The 24,507-nt window shown below is 35.9% G+C and overlaps 1 protein-coding gene across 4 annotated transcripts in view; it reads left to right on the forward strand.

Moving 5' to 3' along the window:
- Window positions 1-24,507, forward strand: part of DROSHA (drosha ribonuclease III) — a 67,918-nt gene that overhangs the window by 24,724 nt on the left and 18,687 nt on the right. For all 4 annotated transcript variants that reach the window (XM_031589245.2, XM_090137057.1, XM_090137059.1 and 1 more), the window contains 10 exons: window positions 470-639; window positions 5,574-5,698; window positions 8,259-8,358; window positions 11,396-11,503; window positions 15,254-15,361; window positions 16,091-16,229; window positions 16,878-16,938; window positions 18,898-18,957; window positions 20,833-20,932; window positions 23,549-23,651. In XM_031589245.2, the coding sequence (XP_031445105.2) occupies window positions 470-639; window positions 5,574-5,698; window positions 8,259-8,358; window positions 11,396-11,503; window positions 15,254-15,361; window positions 16,091-16,229; window positions 16,878-16,938; window positions 18,898-18,957; window positions 20,833-20,932; window positions 23,549-23,651 (1,074 nt within the window). The remainder of the gene's footprint in view (window positions 1-469; window positions 640-5,573; window positions 5,699-8,258; window positions 8,359-11,395; window positions 11,504-15,253; window positions 15,362-16,090; window positions 16,230-16,877; window positions 16,939-18,897; window positions 18,958-20,832; window positions 20,933-23,548; window positions 23,652-24,507) is intronic.

The raw sequence follows: 24,507 nt of genomic DNA on the forward strand, positions 1-24,507 counted from the left end.
AGCACCGCAGATGAATTCAAAATGTAAGGATAACTTACTACATTCATCCAGAAGTATCCTGTAAAATCTTGAGTGGTCCTTAAAAAGCTGCTTGGATGCCTAAAGGCTTTTTAACTTTTGTTGTAAAAGGAATGGTAGAAATGTGAAAAGGAAGACATAACCGGACTACATAACTGATTTGTTCTGCCTACTCATTTAGAAATTTTTCAGGCAAGTTAGAAACTTCAGCATTACAGAATGATGAAACTGTTTTTCTTGCTACTGTTACCATTATTGCTTCCAGTTTAGCAAAGAAGTGTGTTTTATGCATGTGCACTATTCATCAGTAAAACATTTGCGTCCTTATTTGTCAAGTTGCTTAAACATTTTGCATTTTATTTTGCTCATCTGAATATTTTATGTGCTGTGTATTTTTCTTGTGCTTTAGGAGTGAATATCTGAAATACATTTTCTTTATTATGTTTTTAAGATGGAGGGAAGGAAGTATTGTCGATGCATCAGATTCTTCTCTACTTGTTACGATGCAATAAAGCTTTGGTGCCTGAAGAAGAGATTGCCAACATGCTTCAGTGGGAAGAGCTGGAATGGCAGAAATATGCAGAGGAATGCAAAGGGATGATCGTTACCAGCCCTGGCATGGTAGAACAAATAATTAAGACAAATTAATAACTCAATAACATGCACATATCTTATTTCAGAGAATCTTCTGGAGTCTGAATTGCAGGGGATGAAGATGATCAGAGACAGTTGCAGATTGCTATAGGAACAGTTTATTGCATTATTCCAACCCTGGAAATAGTTTTACCTTTTGCTGTCCTACCCAAGGGCAGGTTTCCAGAGGAGCATAGTTTCAATGTGCGTATTGAAAGGAATGGCTGTACTTTAAGTATAGAAAAATGTTATTTGCTCATCTGCATTCATATTTTTTCTGATGGTCTTTATGTACATGATCTTATTCTATTTTCACTGACATACAACCAGAGAAATAGTAATTATTTGCTACGTTATGTTTCTCTTTTGACATCCTTCCTGTATGTAATGTGCTCTCCATAAATTCTGCCCTGAATATAGAGAATGTTCTGCCTTTCTGTGAGGTATTTTTTCCCCACATCATTTCTTACACTGCTGTTGCTCACACTGAAGAATTTGATGTACATAAATGAGTACATGCATTAATATCCGGTGCCCAACTTGTTTTATATTGTTTTATAATTTTTGGAACAGTTAGTATTTAAAGCATTAATTCTTTGCTTCTTTCAGCTTCAGTGTATGTGCAAATGTAGCCGATTTTTTCTGAATTTCACACTTTAAGAATTGTGTGAAAGATTAAAAAGTGCCTCCAAAAAGCTTCAAAATTCTGTCCACGTGGCTTGGCTAGTGGGACAGTGATGGTATCTCAGTAATAGCGTGGACCTCAGTTTGGAGTTTCCTGCAGCTTTCTCTGTTGCAAGACCTTTCTTCCTCTGACTTTATTTTTTACCTTCAACTATTACACAACTTCTCAGCTTCTTCATAAAAAAAATTTGTGGTGTAATCTTGCCTAAAGGGGAATTTAATTAAAGAAACTCTCCCCAAACTGAAGTCACGTCACCTTTCTAGATAGATATCTCAAACTCCTATTTTTAAATATGGTAGTATTACATTTAGTAAATTAGTTAATCATAACTTGTCAGATTAATTTCTTTTTCCCTTGATTTCGTTCAGTGTTTTTGTTCTGACTAAAACTTCCTACACCAAAAGGAAAATAAGACCATGTGTGGGAACATGAAATACAGAATACATGTGAACTCAGTGTGGAAAATTCTACATGAGGTGGTTAAAACTAAGGTAGAATCTTATAATAGGAATTGTTAGCCTTAATTGCTTAATTTTGCCGGTGGTTTTTGTGATACAATTATTTGGTAGTGTGTAGTCTTCAGCATTTGAATGGTAGACACTAGTTTTTTTTGCCAAAGATGCACTGACTTCAGCTAGCTGAAAACTTGGTGGTCTTTAACATGAGGGTAGCATATGCACTCCTTTGTGGCATCCCTCAAAGAGCTGCAAATGTCTTTGTGCATAAGGCAACGCGTTTTGAGTGGCAGTGTTAATTCTGAGGTTTTGTGTGATTTTTACTGACAAACTTTCTATTCTACAAAATGTTTTCAAAGATGCATGGGCCTCAAAATACGTAAACATAAAAGAAATCTGCAACACTTTGAAATGTTGTCATGTTATAATGCCATCCTTAGTATGTACTTGTATCTGGAGACGAACATGATGATATTTTTCTTAGTTTGTGGATTTTTTTTTTCATTGCCATATATTCAATTGAGTATGAAAGTAAGTGAAAAATGGGGTTTAAAATATTTTCTGTGCATTTTATAGGGTTAGAAGATAAAACAGTTCTATTAGAGAGACAATGTGAAACTTTTAGAAAATGACAGCTTTTCAATTCAATTTTATCCACTTGACACAACAAAGTAAAAACACTAAATTTTATTTTGCTGCTTTCTTCCACAATGTCACTTCAGAAGTAATTTCTCTTTTGAACAGATCCAATTTTTCTATAAAATGTAAAGTGAATCTTATGCATGTTAGAGGGGAAAAAAATTGATAGGCATATGTCCCACTTAACCACTAACAATAGTTCAGTTGTATTTATAACTGTTTAATTTATTCATCGTGTTTCATTAGTTCAGTGAAAAATTTTTATAGGAGATTTAAAGGTTCAGATTTTAATCCTTTTTAATACTTCACTTTTTTCAAAATGCTGCTGCTTTTTCTGCCAGTACAAATCCATATATTTGTAACATGCTTTTGTACTACATCTGCATGCAGTCCCATGCAGATCTTGCCTTCTGCCATGAGGAAAGCTTTGACTGATGAGGTTTGGAATAGAAAACAAAGATAATGGGGCTCTGTTCTGTTAGAATTTCTTGGGTTTGGGGGAGATGTTAAAAAACAGGATTCTGAATGTGATTATTAAGTGATCTCTGGTAACCCTTTTAAAAGGAGAGAGAGAAACATCTGGACAAAAAACATCTAATTTGCTTATGTCCTGTTTGCTGGTGCACACTTTATACTGTGTATTTCTTTGATGCTGCTTATTGCAGCTACAGTACTAGAGGTAAACTGGTGTTCATCATACTCCGGGAGGGATGGAACACACGGTGTGGTTATGCCTCTCATAACCTTCACAATTTTGAAGCATCAATTGTGATCAAGACTTAAGTTCTTCTGTCCTGTTTGTTAAGAATATATCAACAACTGCGTTATTGAGTGGCACTTGTTGGATTGCATCCAGAGGAGGGTCACCAAAATGATTCAAGAGATGGAACACTTCTCCTACAAGGACAGGCTGAGAGAGCTGGGGCTGTTCAGCCTGGAGAAGGCTCCAGGAAGATCTAATAGTGACCTTTCAGTATCTAAAAGGAGACTGTGGGGAAAAAAGAGACAGAAGAGCCTGTTGTGATAGTATAAGGGGAAATGGTTTCAAATAAAAAGAGGGAGATTTATATTGGATATAAGGAAGAATTTTTTTTACAATAAGGGTGGTGAGGCACTGGAACAGGTTGCCCAGAGGTGGTGGATGCCCCATCCCTAGAGACACTCAAGGTCAGGCTGGACAGGGCTCTGAGCAACCTGATCTCACTGTAGGTGTCTCTGTTCATTGCAGAGGAGTTAGACTAGTCAGCCTTTAAGCGTCCCTTCCAACTCAAATGATTCTGTGATTCTATGATGATTTAAAACAGCTTGATTTAAGTGGTCCTGAGCCCACTTGTTTTACACACAAAGCTTGCACACAGAGCTTGCTACAACACATCTGCAACAGATGTGTTGAAATCTGTTCACACTTACTTTTGAGGATCAGGTTACTTGTCTTCACGTGTCTAAAATGTGAAGTATTTGAATATGAAAGCATTGTATCCTTAATATAGTGGTTTTTAATCAGTGTACATAGTACAATTATTGTTAACATGTTCTGTTAATAATACTGTGTTTTTGATTCTCAGAGGTGTTGCTGTGAAGTAAAACCATGTTTTTTAAAAAACAAGTAGAAAAAAGGAGGAAAAAAAAAAAAGGAAAAGTTCCACGTTCTTAACATTAAGAGGGAGAAAAACAAGCAACTTTTGTGAAGATTAACAATCCTTCACCCCTCCAAATCTTTTCAATTCGACTCTGGGAAAAAAAAAAAAAAAGCCCACTAAACTAAATACACTTAAACTTCAAGAATTTAAATTCTGGCTAAGAGAACTTTTTATGCCTGTTAAAAATCCTCTCCGTGTTTTTCATTAGGTTTTGCTGCCCTGTTCCTCCTATTGGAAGTGCTGAGGGGAAAACCTTTATTCCTCTTTGTTTAAAATTTGCTAGCATCAGCAAAATAACTTTTTTTTTTTTTGAGTGGGCAGCTATTTTCTGTCATCATATCCAAAAGGAAGCTGATAAGCATTTTTCCCTTGGTAAATGTTTTTCTATCTGCAAGTCCCAAGTTTTAGGTAATCATTTTTTCTAGAATAGATTGGAAGTTTTGCCACCTGAGGAGGTTTGCCTTTATTTCTAGAATTGGCTTTGCTTATCCATGCAGAAAATGATTCCTGCGAACAGTTCTCCGAAGGTGGTTTGAAGGGTGAAAGCTTTGTTCTTGATGCATTCTTATTGTTTTGTGAAGAGTATGGTGGGAGCTGTTTCTGTAATTCTGAAACTCATTTTTGAGAAGTTCACAATGCTCAATTAGAAGTTTTGAGATGCAGGTAACTAGAAGTAATGTCCTTTTTCTGAAAGCTTAGACAAGCAGAAAATATTGGCCTCAAACAGCTGATTGTGAAGTAGGGAATAAACAGGCATATAACAAAGCAGGCTGGAAGGTAATGGGGAAAAATATTTACTTGGAGACAAACTGCAACTTCAACAGAGTTTTTTAAATGCTAGATAAGTTATCAAGAGCTCTGTAAGCAGCATGTCTTCTACGATGACATGTAATTACTCTTTCTGCATTTTTAAAGGTGAAATGAGAATCACTTCCTTTTACACTGTCCTTTTTAACTATAGAAAAATGTATGTTTTGAAGCATAAGAAGGATGGCAGTCTTCTCATTATGCAAAACTATATTGTATGAATCAACCTGGGATTCCACTTTAAATTTTTCTTATACTGTTCAGTCTGTGTGATTGAGTGGATCTAATAATGACTTTGCTTACATTGGGAAATCAGGAAGAGAACTAAAATAAGAGAAGTAACCTAATCTTAGTGAAGTGCTTGGGCATGTGGGAGCTTGGATGCCAGAGTTCTAGTCCTCATACTCAACCAAAGAAAGCTGCACTGGGTTCTCAGAAGTGACCAAACTGTATATTTCTTAACTTTTAAAATGAAGATAGACTTCTCTTTTTTTTCTCTGGGAGAGCTAAGTCAATTAACTTTATTTCAATCATTGCCATTGAAAAATATTGATTATTATATAAAGGATTATTTTTATGTGTATTTTAATAAGCTTAAATATTGCTGTTTATAAGTTCCTGGACAGTGTGGGCTAGAGACAAAAAAAAAATTTCATAGAGCTGTTGTCAATTAGGTATATTTTGTTTATCTTCTAGAAACCCAGCTCAGTTCGTATTGATCAACTGGACCGTGAACAATTCAATCCTGATGTAATTACTTTCCCCATTATTGTCCACTTTGGGATACGACCTGCTCAACTCAGCTATGCTGGAGATCCTCAGTAAGATGCTTTTCTTTCAATCTTCTGCTCAGAAGCTCAGTGTCATCTATGACTTAATTACGCTTATTGATCTGACATAAAGCGTAGTGCTTATGGCATAGAACAGTAGTATCTGTAAATTTGGGAATGAAATACAACATACAACTTTTTCTGGTTTAGTTCAGGAACTTCTGATGCATGTGCAATAGCAAACTTTTTATCCAGAGAATAACTCTTCTAAGTTAGACCAAAGGTTGCTGTAGTTCTATTTTATTTCCTTGAGTAGCCAGTTGTCTATTTTTATTTTTTAATATTGTAACAGGAGAAAGGGAAAACCATTCTTCAGGCAGTGTAGAATATGGAGTTCTTAGTTAGAGGATGCATTATTTAGATCATTTTGTTTAAGAGCCCTGAGTGAATCTACCTTCACTAAATTTCTCAAATTGCTGCTTGAACTTTTTTAGTCTACTGACAGGGAAAAGATTCCAGGTAATAACTGTTCTGTGCATTATATTAAAAATGACTGATTTCTTTAGTTTCAGAGCAGCTACTTGACTTAATTAGATGCTCTTCAGCTCTTACATTTAGTAATGTATAATGTATCCATTTCGTTTTTGCTTTCTTCATGGCAATTTGGTTTCTCTGCACCTTGCTGTATCCTTCTTTGTTGTCTCTTTTTATGACTTGCAGAGTTGAGTCTACTATTTTTAAAGCTTTTGCATCCATGGTAATTTTGCCTGTATCTTTTTCTGTCTTTTTAGAGATATGAACATAGTGAAGGAGTGGAGAGGAAACCAGAAGTTCAGACAGAGCAGATAATTGTCTCACTCTAGATCTGTGTAGTGGTGTAGAAGTGCTTTCTGGGTTTTGTTTACAATTTTTTTTTTTTGTAACAATTTGACAATTTCAGGGAACTCTTCCAGTAATTCACAGATTTTTTTTTTTTTTGAATGGTGACAGAAAATACAGAGCCTACCTCTTGTGCAAATATAGTTAAGATTGTCATTTTCCTCTTGATATTCTTCCAGTGTTACTTAATGACATGGAATTTCACTTGCACTTTTGAGGCCCGGTCACTGTCATGTGAATGTATGGCACACGTTATTCTACAACTCAGAGAATTTTAGATTTAATATCCGAAATAGTTCTAAACCGCCAGCAAATGTTTACTTCAGTGTTTTTCCATTTATATGAAAAAAATATCACCTTAGTCTGAAAGGATTCTAACTTAGCAATATAATAGATTTTGCTAAATTCTGCACGCTGTTGACATCTTGTAATTAGCCTTTGATATGTTGATAATGAGGAAAAAACAATATGTGAAATTAAAGTTGCGTGTTAACACCAGATAAGTCACAGGAGTGGGAAGAGTGAGTGCTTATCTAAACAACAACATACTTTCTCTTCAGCTATGGTTATAACTTTTAATTTCTTAATCATTGATTTTTTAATTTTTATTAAGAAAATTAGATGAGAATGTGCAAACCACCTCTGTTTTGATGCTAAATTTCTTAATGGAAAATATTAGAATACCACATAAATTACTTTTCCAGCATCTTGTATTTTAACTTTCTTAAAAGGAAAGGCCACGGAAATTTTGGGGTTTTTTTTCCCTCACTAGAGCTGTCTGGAGAATTCGGATGTGCTTCTTTAATCAAAGTAACAAAGTAGTGTCATGATAAATCTCAGCCTTAACTCTGGTGCTTGTGTGAAATATATAATGCTCAGAAAAGAATTTCCTATAGTATGTTTTTTGTGACATTCTAATACTGAATTTTTCTTACTTTTTCATATTGTCATCTGTTCATTATTTCTCAAAAGTAACTGCAATGGCACAGTTGTTTCTGCCCATATTAGTAATAAAACGTATGTTGTACATCAAAATGTCAAGCTCTCATTTTGAGGCTGAAATATCCTCATCTTAGTTTGTGAAAATCAGTATTGGGCTACTGAAGGGCTTCTACAAATGAGCTGTTATATAAATATATGTGTAATTAGATGTTCCTGAATGATGAATAGGCAAGGTAGTTGGATAAAACTAGAAAACTTCCATATATGGTAACCATAGAAAACTTGGCTTTCAGTTTCCACACGGAATGAAACTTCGCTTTCACAAAATGCATATGTACAGCTCACAGCTGGTAGACCTTTTTGTTGTGCACTTCATTGGAATGTTTCAGCCAGTGTAATGACAGACACTTCTTGCAAAACATAACTGCTTTTCAGAGAGTGGTAGGAATTGAAGAGGGAACCTTCACCTGCATGAATTGAGGTGTCGCTCTGTAGGAAAGTCTTTTCAGTGGGCAGAGTGTCCTTCAGTAAGGATGGGTGGGTATCTGAGACTTTGTCTTCTGCCCTCAGCTTTGCAGTTCACCTCACACTGCACACTCAAGCTTCTGCTGTTGTGAGCATGTCACTCTAGCAACTGCAGAGGCACTGCCACCTTTCTTGGAAAATGCTTTGAGATTTTTCTGGAGCAAAATGATGCCTATACATCTGTGTATTTTAGTTCAGAAGGCCAAACTACAAGAGTCTTCTACTGTACTGACTAAAATACTTGTTTTCTGCTTTTGTCCTTCAGATACCAAAAACTGTGGAAGAGTTATGTGAAACTGCGTCACCTGCTAGCTAACAGTCCCAAAGTCAAACAAGCTGATAAACAGAAATTATCACAGAGAGAGGTATGCTGGGCCTTCCTGTATCTGATAATTGAGCACAGTAATTCAGGATGGAGTAAAGCTGTGTGACTGCCCTTTTTATGGAAACAATAGAAATCCTTCACAAAAGATTTTCTTTTCAGGCTGTTAATACAGATTTTATTTTTATCCTTGCTTGCTAGTGAATGGATTTTTTTTTTCCTTTTTTCAACTCCCAGACTACTGCAAGTTTTAACCAATTACAGAAAATGATCCTTGTGGAACCATAACTTCTTTATAGCCCTTGCCTTTAGTGGTTTCAGGAATTAGCATAGAGAGGGACTTTTCATTTCAGAATGCTCTTTTAAGTGTCTCATAATTTTAAACATTTCTCTTTTGAGATTAAAACTGCCATGGTTGCGCATAGTTTTAAGACCAAATTTAATAGGCAGTCTTAGTGAATTCCTTAAGATCTTCAAGTGATAGAACATTAAAAAAAAAAAAAATTGGAATAATCTGATGGCTCTTATTTTCAGTAGAACTTAATGACAAATGAGGTGTGCTTTGAGTTATTGTCGTTTTCATTTTTCTCCTCAGAGCACTGAGAAATAAACAATTCTTAAGTGTATATGCTCAGCCAATAGGGAATTAAAATTAGAATAATAGTCACCTAAAGAGAGACTAAAGTAGTCTGTCCTGATGCATCCATCACTTAAGATCCTGGACTGCAGCTTTGCATTTATCTGATGGTTTGTCTACCAGGCATTCCTAATTGACTGACTGACTTAAAAAAAAAAAATCTGTAGGGGGAGAAATGAACTTCTTTGGTATATGATGGAATTAACTGCTGCTGTGGTTTTATTTATTAAAAAGCTTTTTTATTTTAATTATCTTTAGTTTGATAATGCTGTGGCTGTGGAAGCTGTTTGGTATATTTGACAGTATGCCTGTACTGTGCTGTTGCATGAGGAAGACTTAGTTAACATTTCTTTATATAGATACTAAGCAAGTCCTTAGCTTCATTCCCTGTAAATGTGGGGGAGAAGAACCACTCAGGATTAAAAACTCAGCAGTGGCAAAATTTTTAAGGAGAAATTGTCTTGACCAATAGAAGATGGAATTATCTTTGCTATAGTTTTCCCCTCTCAGAGAAGGGTCAGTGGAAGGGAGATCATTGTGTTACGGGCATCTTTTTATTAGGGGTTAATGAATGACTTGTATATAAAATTGTATTGGATTTGTTGTAGGGGGGTGATAATTTAGCTTCAAAAGATAAAATGCTCCTTTTGGTGTTTATCACTGACTATGTGGTGTTCTGGTCTCTGTTTGTAGACTACTCTCTAGGATGACTGATTTCTCAAGTAGTTGTCTGCGATCGGATAGATGTGTGGGGCTGAAGCAGGAGCTTCATGTGATGATAAATAATACATTTTGCCAATTGGGTGTCAATAAACATAAGAGCAGTAGTAGGAGCTGTAGGGCTGCACCTAAGCAGTACCAATGCTTTTAAAGGTAGTCACATATTATAAATAATAATGGAGTGCTCCTGAGCCAGTCAGCCTGAAAGTACAGCAAGCACTGCAGCACCTATTGGATAACACCCAATGGCACAGTCTTGAAAGGCAAGTTAAAGGTGATGCTCAAGGGGTTGAAGTGCTATAAGCACTTGTCTTCCCTTTGGCCTCACCACTGCATGTGATTGCATGATGTTGTTTGTGATAAGGTGGTGCCTAGAGGCTTTATACCTAACTTCTAGTACTTACAGTAGGAGCATAAGTTGAGACTCTAAGGCTCACTTTGAAGTTAGTGGAGAGAGAAATGCATTTTTTGAAGCACTTTATCATCCCTCATTGATTATAAAAGGAACCTGGGCTAACTAGCCTCCTATTCTAGACATCTCAGTTCTGTCTAGAAATATCTTTGATGAAGCTGTCTGGATAAATGTGCCTCTTGGAGCCATTCCATGAGTCTCTGTGGAGTAGAAGGCAGAGCCTGTTCCTGCCCAGAGATGCATACAGCCTTCAGACTGGGAATTGAGAATAGATGGCTTTGAGCAGGTGCTCTGTAGTAAAAAGGAGGAGAGGGAGGATGGATTGCAGCTTTAAGACATTTTGTATGCTAAGGAGAAAAGAAGACTTTACTTAAGTGCATGCTGTGTGAAGAGCTTCCATACTCCAGAGACTTGGTAATATTAGAAAGAGGAGATCCTGAACTGGAGGTGATTTATTTCAGCTATTTTTCTTTCATCCATTTTTGCAGAAAATACTTCTTAAAAATGGTTCTGTCAAAGAAGCCAAGCATCCACTTCATGGTTTATACAGACAAAACCACTATTGACACAACACTGAACAAACTGTGGTCAAAGCAAAACAGATTTTTAAAAAATGTAATTCTTTCATTGTAATAGTATTGGAAGATTTTGTTGTCATAGCCTCCAGGATCAGTGAATGCTGATCAATTTCCCAAACTGGTGACACTGACAATAGTGAACAGGAACTGTTGTATAGTAGCTAGCATTCTTTAACAAGATGTTTCTTTTACTCAATTTATTGATGACCTTATTCCTACTGAATGCTTCTAACTAGAAATATATATGGACGTAGACTTGAATTAAGAGATTGTTTTCATTATAAGGATCTTAACTTGTTTGTGTATGTATCATTTTGAATGTACAAGTAGAACTAGTTATCAAGTAGCAAGTAACAATCATAACAAGTAATCATAATCATAACTTGATTATGATTACTTGCTCATAATGATAATGATTATGATGATGATAATGATAATGATAATGATTACTTGCTCATAATGAATCATAATCATAATCAAATCATAACAAGTAGAACTTGTTATCTACAAGAAAAACTGGAGTCATCTTCTTTCTCACTCACTCTAACAAAATCCTCTATCTGTGCTATTCTCAGGCACATCCATCACAGTCTGTGGCTGGCGGTTACAAGGTTTGGATTAGTTTTAGAAACTGTCAAAAATGAACTTCAAATATTGTGAATGTATATGTGTTCTTTAATGTTGCTTTGCTGTAGAAAATTCTTTGCAAGAGCTCCATTTTCTTCCTGTCTAGGAAGCACTGCAGAAAATCCGGCAGAAGAACACAATGAGACGTGAAGTGACTGTCGAGTTGAGTAGCCAGGGATTCTGGAAAACAGGGATACGCTCTGATGTCTGCCAGGTGACTGGATTGGAGAGATGTCTGATGTGTTGTTTTTCTTGATAGCTGCCACTTACTTTGCGTAAGAGTTTGTTATGATTATATGCTGAAGAACCAACCACTGGAAGTTTATACCTTTGCCTCAACATGGTCTGTTGCTTTAGGGAACTATTCTAGCCTCCTTTCCTTTCCTTATAAAAAGCTATTTTATAGGTTTGATTTTCTAGCAGAGGCTTGCTGCTCTTGAGTGACATGAAGCAGAAAGTGATGTAGGGGGGGTTGCAAGAGTGTCCAGTTTGAGGCTTGGAGGTCTGAAATGCAACAGCCTTGACTTATATCAGCCATGTCTTGGTTCTAGTGCCAAAAATCAAGAGTTTCTGCATCCATCAGTTGGGTTGGTGTTACATGTTTTTAGTTTAAGATATTTTTATATTTAAGGATTTCTAATTTATTTTTCCCACTGAAGCATGAAAAGAGGTTAAAAAAAAAAAAAAAAGGATTATAAAAGGATAACCCTTAGTAGGAAGATGTATTTCAGATTAGCATTCCATATATGTGATATTTTCAAGGTACAGACTTCTGCTGGATCCTGTTTCAGAGCAGATGACAGCTACCAGCTTTGTGGTTACAAAGTTTAAGTATAATATATGCATTTTTTTGGTCTAATATTGTACTAGTAGAACTCAAATAAGTGTAACAGCCAAATAAACATACTAGTGGTATAATTAGGTCGTTTTTTGTTGTTTGGGAGGTGTTGATTAAGAATTAAAGACCAAAAATTTAATCAATATTAACTTAGGGTTGATTTAGTAAAGGTATAATTAGAAATCATGTTGATATATTGAAACCTCCCTAAGGCTAGAGGGGAAATTTGTATAAGAGAGAAAAACTAATAACTAAAACAGCTTTTTTTTTTCCTGTCTGGAATATTTGTTTTGATTCTACTATTGCTTCTGAAGACAAAGAATAAATAGTAGCAGATAAAAGTTACAGCCTTTTTATTTTATTTTTTTTCATAGTAAACTGTGTCTACTTTTATCAAGTTCTAATTTAGGAGAGAATTGAGATAGTTATTTGTTATTCATATCATCTTAAAATTAATCTTTTAATGTATCATTGGATGTTCTTGTTTTCATTTTGCTGTTGAAGGACTACAAATCAGCAAAGGATGATGGGAAGGAAGCTATTTTGTGGTTTTGAACACATTTGCAACCAGAATATCTAAATCAGGCGATTCTACTAGAAAAGTCCTTTGATTTTATTTCTTGGAGAGGTCAAGAGTGGGTAAAAAGTGTATCTGTAAAAAATGAAAGGCTGCTATTGTTGCTGCATGCTTTTTCCCATATTAAAGAAGACTAAAACTAAGTACATATAAATCAACTCTGTGGGCAGAGTGAATGTGCAGTGAGTTAAAAACCGCTCGTTTTCCTTACCTTTTTAAAGCACTGTGGATAGAAGATTAAAGATATTAGAATGACTTAAAAGTTTCAAAGTTGCTCCAAGTTCTGCATAGCTGTAACATTGGTCTTCGTGATTTTTCAAAATGAACTATTCAGAGGGAGAGAGGAAGAAAGGTGAGCATGATGATTTGAAAATGTGCAGTGGCAATCTTCTTCCGGGCTTATTTAAAATTATCCAGTAGGTGAAGTGCAATTCTTGGCCAGTGCTGAGATGGGACCCTTGGTGCAGACTGGGTCCCACCAAAAAGATACCCACTCTTCATGTCCTGTGTTGCTGCTGACATGCCTTCAACAGCTGAGTATTCAGGATAAGGAGAGAAATTATTTATTTCAAACTACGTTGGCTTGCTGGACTTCTTGGTAACTTCAGGTCAGAAGCACCTGCCCAGAGACTGGCAGCTTTGCCTCCTAGTAGCCTTGGGGAGGATATCACTGCTGATTAGCTGGGGCATCTGTGAGAGTCTGCTGCTTGCCATGGTAGCTGCAGCGGGAAAAGTATGCAACATAGCTAGAATCCTACACGTAACAATTACGAGTATGTTTATAACCTGATTAAAGTATAAAGGTTATGGGGCAACTTCTGTACCCATACTGTTTCAAGGGGAAATTTTTTGTAATCACTAGCTATTCTTTTAGACTAATGCAACTTTAAAAGCCTCCACTTTATTTTCTTATGGAGATAAATAAAACATCAGAAACATCAAATAGCTATAATCTAACATGACACACATTAATTGAATCAATCAAGTATTTAGTGCTGTGAAAGCAGCACTTTGTCAATATAACTGCAGGAGTCAAATCAGAGACCTCCTGTGTGCCTCTCAAGGAGATATCTATTCCTCGTTCACTTCACCATGGCTGATACAGTTGAAAACTTCATATTCCAGTTCTCAAACTTTGGGCCACATGTACTGGTTGTTAAGTGTAAAGAAAACCAAATCTTGCTTGAGGGACTCTGTTGTCTGGCAGTCTGTGCAGTGGAACATAAGGGCAGGGAAGCAACCTTTTTATTGTAAATAATTCCTTCCATGAAGGAAAACATAGGAAGCACTTCTGAAGAGTTTACGTGGAGATGAGAGGAGTATTCCCACAGCTTGTACATCACCTAAGAGGCTCTAAATGAGTAACAGGGAAACAATTTCAGAATAACTTATTCATTTTGGTTGCAGTAGTTACGTTTTCTTTCTGCCTTTCAGAGAGCTGCTTTCTTACTGTTAACCAGTTACTTCACATTGCTACCTTTTAGCTATGTATTCAGTTCTAAAGAACTGAACTGACCTTCTTTTACTTCAGTGGAAATCTTTGCCAATGGTTATTCTTATCTTCTCAGTATTTCAACTTCACAAGATTTTTTTTTTTCTGCTGTCCCTTCTTTAATGACATGCAGAAATCCTTAGCGTCACTTATTCTATAAATCACACATCACACATTATTTTTCTTTTTTTCAGCTCTCCACACAAGTATCTGATTACACATAATACATATAATTCTTTTTTTCTTAAATTAATATGGATGGCTCTTGGATTTATATTGCCTTAAAGCACATTGTTATTTTGAATATATTCACATAATGCCACTAACAGAAATGAAGTGAAATTTGACATCCGTGCCACAAAAGTGGTTGCATTCATAAAGTTCTTGTAGTGCTCTCACTTTTCACTCCTATACAAGACTTTTGATGTCTGTAGTTATTATGCTTGCTATACTACTGTACTGGTAAACCGGTACTACTTACTTAAATACAAATTCATTCACAAACAGTAAAATTGTACAGTATGTACAAATATTGCTTTAAAACATTGAAAGAGGGAGACTTTGGTTTATGCAACATAGGTTAATTTTAATTTAAATTTTTCTTCAACAGAAAAGATTGTCTGTGTCCTACATACAACAACCTTTCCTCTATTTTTACCACGTTATCCCAGAAATTGCCAGACTGACATTTCAAAAAGCCCTTAAGTCTTTCTCAAAGAAAGAAGCGTTTAGTATCGTATTCAGTCACAGCTTATTGACAATGAATCTTTCCAGTGACCAGACATTTTTTAAACTCATTCAGAATGCTTTGGTAGAAGGTAGGTTATCATGTATCTATTATTCTATTTATATTGATACAGGTGTGTGTCATCACTGTGATTACGTAAATGGGCAAATCTTTGACAGTGGGGATTGGGAAACTCCAATTCTCTTGTTCTGTCATTTAAACCAAAATCAATGGGTGATGTGACAAATGGAATGTGTTTCTGTTTTTAGCTTACTCAGCAGTGTCTTCTGTACAGTGAAGTTGAAAGCTTCTTTTTGTGGTTTGTTTTAGCACGCAATGATGCTTCCTGTCCTCACCCACCATATTCGCTACCATCAGTGTCTGATGCATTTGGACAAGTTGATAGGCTACACTTTTCGAGATAGGTGCTTGCTGCAGGTAAGATGTGCAAAAAATAAATTACTTGCTGTTTTGTCTTCCTCAAATTATTTTGTCTGTAATCCCATCTTCTATATAAAGTCACAGAAATGAGCTGCTTTGACATAGCTTGAAAATAGTTGATCATTTGCACTGCAGATCTTTCAAAGTATTAGTTATCCCAACAGCTCTTTTGAATAAATTAGAGGCATCTAGTGTGCATATAGGCATACACCTATATTTGCTCAGTGGTAGGCCTGAATTTGAATGAATGTTAGAATTATCTATCTGGATGCCTACCTGTGCAACCTGCTTTAGCAAGGGTGTTGGACTCGATGATCTCTAGAGATCCTTTCTAACTCCTGCAGTTTTGTAATGTATTTTTAAACAATCAAACGCAGTTGCATTTAAAGCAAGTCAGCAAAGCTGATAAGCAAAAAAGTTAGGGCAAATTGGCAATTCATGCTTTCTTCTTTAAAGCTAATTTATTTCTTATTAAAAAAAAAAAACACAACCTTACTGAAAGTTAATTAGGTAAAGTGATGATTGAGCTTAAGTGTCACTTCTTTCTGACATCTGAAATCATACATCCTACATTTAAATTGCTGGAACCAAGCTAGTAATTTACGACTTCACTTTGTAGCCTTTCTTCAGACTAAAAAATAACAATTATTAGGTACCAATCTAATATGTTTTTTCTTGCATTTGCAAAAATATGCCTAAGACTTTTTTGTGTGTGTTACGTTATAGCTTGCCATGACTCATCCAAGTCATCACTTAAACTTTGGAATGAATCCAGACCATGCTAGAAATTCCTTATCCAACTGTGGGATTCGACAGCCAAAGTATGGAGACAGAAAAGTTCACCATATGCATATGAGAAAAAAAGGTATGGATTACACCACTGCCACTTTCTATTGCTTCATCCTTAATCAGTAAAAAGAAGTTCTGTTGTTGTTTCATTGGTCATTGCTCTTCTGAGTTCACTTCAGTGAAGTATTTCAATGGTTCTGCACAGAAACCAGTGAAACCTTTCTAAATGACTACATTTTGTAGATTAGTTAACAAATGATTAGCTGAAAAAAAGCAAGGGTGACAAATGATGTATTTTCTTTAATTTTTGGCAAGTATTGTTTTCTTAGTTTGCTTTTCAATACGGTAAGCATCCTGGAGGTGATTTCAGTAAAAGTATTTTCCTAATGTGAAAATACGTGGTCTGTGCTGCAGAGTACTCTTTACCCCTTAAAAATACATTCAGATGTAGTGAACTTAATTGTTTACTGTTTACGTAATGTTTGGCATGTTCTTCCTTGCTGGCTTTCTATCTTACTATCTGAACACAAACATACGAAAGGTCTGTGGTCAGTTAGGCAGAGTGCATCTGCGAAGATGGTACTCACTGTAAGTAAACTTAGTAAATAATAGGAAGATCTTGTGTTACAGATATTACAAGGCAACATTTTGAGTAATTACTTTCTAAGTCTGTTTGAATTGAATTAGTGGTGGTTTGTTTAATGCACATTGTTTATATTTCTAGGAATAAACACCCTGATAAATATTATGTCCCGTTTGGGACAGGATGATCCAGCTCCTTCCAGGTAACAATAATTATTGATTGTAGATTTGTGGAGGGTATTAATTACATTCTATGTTTGCAAGGAGAGAAACTGTTTTAAAAAGAGGTGTTTAGAAAAATCTGAGAACTTATTGTTAATAAGAGCTTTGGAAAATAATTTTAATGGAAAATCATTTTGAATTAACTTTTTGGGGATATGCTGAAGTTTGTGTAGCAGTGATAGAGTAAATGTTTGGTGATACTTGCAGAGACCTCCTGAGGAAGGTTTTAACAGCTATTTCTACAATTTCTCTTTATCCTTGAGGTGAGGAAAACTAAAATGCTATCTTTTGCTTTCTGCAGAATGAAAAATAAGATTTGTTGCTATTGTTATCATTGCTGTAAATTGGATTCTCCATCACCTTTCCTCATAGCAGTACTTTCCTGGCATGGCACCTTGTTAACATGAGTGTGATGTCCAGTCTGGGCTTCACTGGTGTACTTTTCCAATTTAAAGACATGCATAAACAGATGACGACAAAAAGCTGAATCATTGGGATTATTTAATAATGTTTAAACAACCATTAAGAATTCTGTGCAAATAAATAGACACCATATGTGGCCAAACTGAATAAACAAAGCTGACAGAGATAATGCAAGAAGCAGTTGTTGGCACATTTAGATTTCACATACTAGAGGATAAAGGGTATATTGGTAAACTAATGTTATAACTTGGTCTTTAAACAGTCATTGTTTTGGAGGAAGCTGGGGACTGGGAGAAGTTGAATTCTGAATAAATGATTGTTGTAGTCTTCTCCAAATGCTGTTTCAGCTAGACCGTGCCCTTTTCTTTAAGAGTCAATCTCAAGCTTCTTTCATCTCTTTTAGAGCAAAGTGAGATAAGGCTAAATTGCATTGATTCTCATGAAATAATACACAAATATAAAATCCTGCATCAGAAAGATGTATTTTCTGCTGTGGTGCAGTGTGATGTAATTGCTGTATTCATCACACTTTGTTTTTAACAGCATAGGTACTTGAATTCTTTCAGCCTGTCACAAAGGCCTGCTGTTTCTATGTAATTGTTGAGGGGATGCAAATTATTGTAAAAGCTGTCAAACACTTGAGAAATATTAAATTAAAAAAAAAAAAAAAATGAAATCCTATGGCTGTGGCCTTGATTCTCTTACTATCACGTGTGTAGTCAATATGATGCTGCTTACATGCCTCAAGATGTAGAGCAGAAATTTGTTTATGTTTGGAGAAAAAGTTGAATTATTTTTCAGTTATGTCCTGTTTGTTCTTTGTTTTATAAGTAAATGAAACTTTGTGTAAAACAAAGGAAAAACATGGGCAGACATAAAAGAAAGGAAAAACACAGGGAATATAAAGTTCTACTAGCTTTATAGCATCTATGAATGCATCTTCTTGTCCAGTAGTTTTTCTTCTTGAGCTCAAAGGAAATTACAGAAGGCAGAACAGTGTGCATGTCTGTATGGTATTTTAAAGTGACATGAAAAATGAAAGTATTTCATTGTAGCTCGCTCATACCAACAGATCTGCTGCAGAATCATCACACCCTGCAGGTGTTGATGTTAATTACATCTGCTTCCCTAGTTGCACATAGAAAACTGAAGGTGGTCATTTGTTTCAATTGCCTGGTGTCCTTTGCTGGACAAGGCAGCTCAATCTCAGTAGGGTACTGCACAATGCCAATCAACAATGCTGTTTCCTCTCTATGTTTGTTAAGCTCTGACAGTATCTTAGAGCAGAATGTAGGAAAATTTCAAAGATAGTTGAGTCACTCATCAGTTTCAAGATTCATGTGGTTTTTCTGCTTTGGAAAAGATTGTGCATGCTAAAAGTGTGGCAGAAGGCTGTAAGAATGGTTATTCATGTCCAACCAGCAAGGAACTCAAATTTGTTCTAGTTATACCGTGTAAATAACCAGCATATGATATTTAACTGATAGTAAAAATACCTAAAAAAATACTTTTTTCAGGATTAACCACAATGAGCGTTTAGAATTTCTGGGAGATGCTGTGGTGGAGTTCTTAACAAGGTAAATGGAGAATTCTTCAATAGCCCTCATTTTTGTATGTTATTCTCTTACCATTTGATTTATTCAGCTTTGTAGTGCATGCTTCACTTCTGTCCATGTTGGCAGTCCCCTGCTGTTCTAGCTGCATATCTACAAACTCCTGTCGAAAATGCTTCCAGTGCTGCTGATGGAAAAACTAGAGTTTCTGTTTCATGGAGTGTGCTTTAAATTTTGGGTTATTAGAAATTAGTATTTCAGCTGCAAACAAGTTGAAGTTCTTACAATTTCTCACAACAAAGATATTTATTTTAATGTGCTGTTTTCTTTCCATGGGTTCTTTTTCTCTAGCTGCTGGGAAGGAACATTTACTGGTAGTATTGAATGTATTGCAGTTCTTAATTTCTAGCTATTAGGAATATATTGAGGACAAATCTAAATTACTTAGAAGTAATAGCAAAAAATCATGGCTCATCAAAATTGCTCCAGTTTGGGTCCATTCCAAGTACTCAGAAATTAGTGAATAATACAGAGATAATGTAAAAGTTGCCTTCACTGTTTGTTTTTTTTTTTTAGTGCAACCAATTTGCACAAAATAAAGATTATTATCCATTTTGACTGCTTTGTTTTACCATTGTTAATGAGGGAATAGTCTTGTTTGCATAAAGAAAAGCTTTACAGTAAGTTTGTGATTAAAAATAACCAAATTGCTCATATCTCCATTCACTATTAGACTCCACTAGCCATTAGCTACTCAGTATTAAAAGCTTCTACTCTATTAAGGTCTTTGCTGCCCTTAAAACCCATGGCCTTTTCTCTCACAGAAAAGTACAGGCTGATAAGATGGAAGACTTACTAAATAAATTGTCTTACATTTTTCATTGTCATTCTTCATCAACCATCACTTGACTTTGAGCTAATTTTTGTCTCAATTAAGAAAAGCTGCATTTCTATTCAATAAAGCATGTAAGCACCTATTTAAATCTGAAACTTTATTCCCCAACACAACATCAGGATTCTGCTTTTGTGAGTTATGATCCTTGATAAGATTGCCTCTGAGTTCCACAGTAATTTCTGTTCTTAAATCTTGTACCCTTTTGCAGATTCTTCCCTTTCTTGTGGATAATATATATATAAAGCATTGGCAGGGGAGCACTAATTATAATAATGTCATCCAGTTGTGGGATGCGGTCTCTAACTTTTGACATGGGTTAGATAGCCATACAGTGAGAGTCAGAATCAGTTATTCTTTAATCAGGTCTTGTTTGGATCACTGCATTTGTTTTGTTTTTGTTTTATGAAGTATCTTACTTTTATGATGATAAATGTTGTTAAAGGCAATTGGAAGCCTGTGATTTTTCACTCATTTTTCTGTTTATTATGTTAATGACTTTACACATATGGTAAATATAGACTGTTGATTTCTGTTTTTCAGTTCCATTAGCATCTGTTCAATGCTGTTGTTTTTAAGCAACCTGTTTTTGCTGGCATTTGAGAGCAGTTATTTGCTAAACTATATCCCAAGTATCATCAGTAAAGCACTGTAGTTACTTGTATTATGGCCTTCAACCTGCATTGTACCCATCTGCTTTGCTCCTCTGTCTATCAGCCTTTCTGGGCCCGCTGCTGCTAGACACCTTCAGATGATGGTGATGTTGCTTGTCATTGCAGGGGTTTGGAAATTATATGCTATCTAGTAAAGAATCAGAACTCTTCTTTCCCTACTCTCTATGCTACTCAGTCAATATTATTGAGAGAATTGTTTTAGTATTTGATTTTCTTTACCTTCAAGTGGTGTTTCTACCTAGGAGCCAATGGGAAAGCAGTTTTCTGCAAAGAATTATGTGAATCATTTTTAACCAAGTGCTGCCAGCATCTGATTTGAATTTGTTTTGCCAGTGTCCACTTGTACTACCTGTTTCCCACTCTGGAGGAAGGAGGATTAGCTACGTACCGCACTGCCATAGTTCAGAACCAACATCTGGCCATGTTGGCTAAGGTATGCTCCTGTAATTCACATGTCTGTATTTGAAACCTTATACAAGATTATTAGTGCTTGAATTGCTTCTTGAAGGGATCTGTCTTCTTCAAGCATCAGTCTTTGCAATTTTTTGTGCACAAGGTTTGGGATACAGGAGCTTTATTCAATGTGGAAGTACTCTAAAAGCAGGTTTTTAGGAAGAGTAATTGAGTAATTTTTTGCTAGCAGAATAGGTTTTTAGGATGCTTAGCTGAAGTTGTCTCTGTATTTAACTACTTCAGCACAAATAGCAAAACTGATAACAGAAAGGCAGTGGGAGTGGAAGGGAAACCCTAACAAACTGGCTGACTATAAAGGAACTGCCTGATAGAATATGGCAGTAGGCAGTAGTGACAGTGTGGAGATTGAGAGGAAGGCATCATTTTGTCTACTGCACAACTTAGGCCTTTACCTTCAAATTTAATGTGAACTGTGAAAGAGTGATATGTTAAGAAGTGTTTTAGTAAAAAAAAAAAAAAAAAAAAAAAAAAAAAAAAAAAAAAGAAAATCATGAAAGTGAGTAGCCTCTGAATTTCATTTCATTCTGTGAATGACGGGAGCTTTTCCTTATATTTCTGCATGATACTGGTGTGTGAAAATTTGGCATATGAAGCTGAATAGGTCTTTGTTCATAGACAGTTCGGTAGCATTTTTATAAAGGCTAGACTGAGGCTTACTGGTATAATGTATTACGCTATGCATGTGTGCACACATCCCCCCCAACCAGTCCACTGTGTATTGCAGATGGTTTTCAAGTCTCTTTTAATCTTGTCTGTTTGTACTCACATAATAATTTAAACAAGCTTATACAGTCTTGAGATTTTGGCAAAAACTGCATGATTTCTATCATGCCTTTTTGCTGAATCCTCAGGAGAAATGCAAAGTAGGGAATGAACACAATCATTTTCCTCCAAAGCTTTCTTTAATGATTTAGATAGACATGAATTGATTGAAAAACAGTTCAACTGGGGCTTTGTTTTTAAAAATGGTATTAAACTGTCTGACAGTTGAATTTATTTTTAAAAACCAACATCGAGTGAGTTCATATATTTTTCAAGCTCTGTTCACAATATTTGTCATTCTAAATGGTCTTCCTCTGAAAATTTATTGTGACATTTTTTTAAACTCTATTTGTATTAGATACAACTGGAAGTATTTGAAAAATCTCTACGTTCATGTATTTTATGTGACCTTGATTTCTTGCCCTTTAACCCAAGGAGTATCATGTTCTGTTCTGTTTACTTCCTCAATAACATTCTCAACTCCTTAAGTTCTCATAAGCGTATGGAGTGCTGTTTTAATTGAAGGTCAGAGGATAAATTTTTGTAGCTTCTGAGGGTAGTTGTAGCAGAAATGTTAAAAATGATTTGAGCCCTATGTCTTAATCAGAAATAGCAGATAAAACATGCAAAATGTTCTGAATGCAAGCTCCAAAACTGGAGCTAAGATATTGGAGGAAAGAGTTAACAGAAATAAATGAAAACAGTCTTTAAGTAGTTTGAATTCATTATAAAGAAATTAATATTCCACTTCGGTGCTGTCTGCACTGTATAAAGTGGTAAATGGTGGTTCCTTCTGTTCAGGAGCAGTGAAAAGGCACTTGCTCACTGAAAATGGAAGACTTCTTTTTTTCAAACTGAAGTGTGTCTAAACCGCATATACCAAAACCTTAGCTTTTTCACTTTTACCTCTTAAATATGCTCTGGAAAGCTGAAGTTCAAAGTTAATGAGGAATCAATCAGTAGCAACTTGCACCCATTTGGGAAGTACCTATTCTCATACAAATTTTGCAAGATGCGCGATTCTCCTCCTTAAAAATCTCAATAATAGGCTTGTGTCAAAAAGATGAATACAGAAAGAGAAGCTAGTAGCTCTTGCCTGCATTTCTATAGCAGAATTATCATATATTATATAAGGTATCTTTCTTACTACCTAAGATTCTGACTGGCAAGCAGAATTATGGCTTAGGAAACATGAATGTTAATGATGTTCAGTTGAAAGGAAAAAGAAAGCTAGGTGGCACTGTGGATTAAAATATCATTTTTCACCTTTCAATGCCCAGAGGCTTTTGGTATTACCACCTGTTGAAACTCATAAAGGAATAAGTCAGATGTTTACTGGATTGTATCTGCCAGAGTTCCCATTCTCTCATCCTCTTCCTGTAGGAGCATTAAGTCCCCTTCTCTTGAATGCCCCCCTGGCATTTCTGAAAGCAAAGCCTGCGGGGGCTAACTAATAGCAAGAAACATGGCATTTTTTAACATCCATCTGATATCAGATGTTTTTTGTCACACTCTCAGCCTTCCTTATGAACTCCTTCCTAAATCTAACTAGTAACGTGTTTTGCTCTGGACTCCCTTGAAACTTTGGGTAATTCCTGGCTTTCTCCTGGTACAGCACTGTTTGCCTCTTGTAAACAAAGTGTTCTAATTTTATCTTTTAAATCTATGTCTGAGCTAAAACTACGGAGAACAGCTTTAATCTTCCCTCAAATCCAGTTGCTATGTAATAGCATTGTAATTGAGCTCTAGTGACTAGAACTTATACTTTTGGGTATTTATAACCATGTCCTTGACTCTTTTACATGTTCTGCAGAAGCTGGAACTGGATCGATTTATGCTTTATGCTCATGGTCCAGACCTTTGCAGGGAATCGGATCTCCGCCATGCCATGGCCAACTGCTTTGAAGCCCTAATAGGTAAAACACACGTTTCTGTGTATGCAAATAGCTCTGTTTCGTTATGTCTACATAGCATGCAGGTCTGTCCTGAGTAGCGCTTGTGAGGTAGGTAACAGTAAAGCTTAAATTTGTCATCTCTTCATATTTCTTGTGCATATACCATGTGTGTAACACTATGAACGTGCAGGAGAATCTCATCTTCAGTGTTCTGCTTCCCACATACAGAATACACACTCATTTCATGATGTTGTGGTGTGGCATTTCCACCTGTTGCTGCAGGACTCTACCGCTCATGCACCACTATGGACTGGCATGTGCAGTTTTCTGGGAAGAAACAGTTTGTTCATCATGGCCTGTCAGGATGGAATCTCACTGCTTTCATTAGTATTTGCACAGACCTGCAGGCAGGGAGTCCTGCTTCAGCCCTCACATTTAATCTGTGGCTTGCTTTCAGAGTACAGCAGTCCACCATTTCCTCTGTGCCCTGATAACCTGCAGGTTAAGCGTGACATTTGTCCAGTAATTGTTTTGGTTTTTGTCTTTCCGTTTTTCATTTTTCTTACAAATAAAAAAGCATGGCAATATGTCATTAAGCTACTAAAACCCACTAGCTGAGGATGAAGGGGGAATTGGGTCAAATTTGCTGCTCGTCAGTAGGATGTTGATCAGTGACTGTGATAAATTTATGTGGGAGAAGTCAGGGGTGCCTGAACACAGTTACTGAAATCAGCAAAAAGAAAGGGGGAAATCTGCTTATGTCCACACACGTTCTATTTTAAGTAGCTTTTTTTAATGAATCCATTTGATTATATGAAACAACTCAAACTTGACTGATTTATTTTCATATTCGTACAGATGTACTGTATGTGATACT

Source organism: Phasianus colchicus, chromosome 3 (assembly GCF_987193195.1).
Source record: "Phasianus colchicus chromosome 3, bPhaCol1.hap1.1, whole genome shotgun sequence".
NCBI lineage: Eukaryota > Metazoa > Chordata > Aves > Galliformes > Phasianidae > Phasianus > Phasianus colchicus.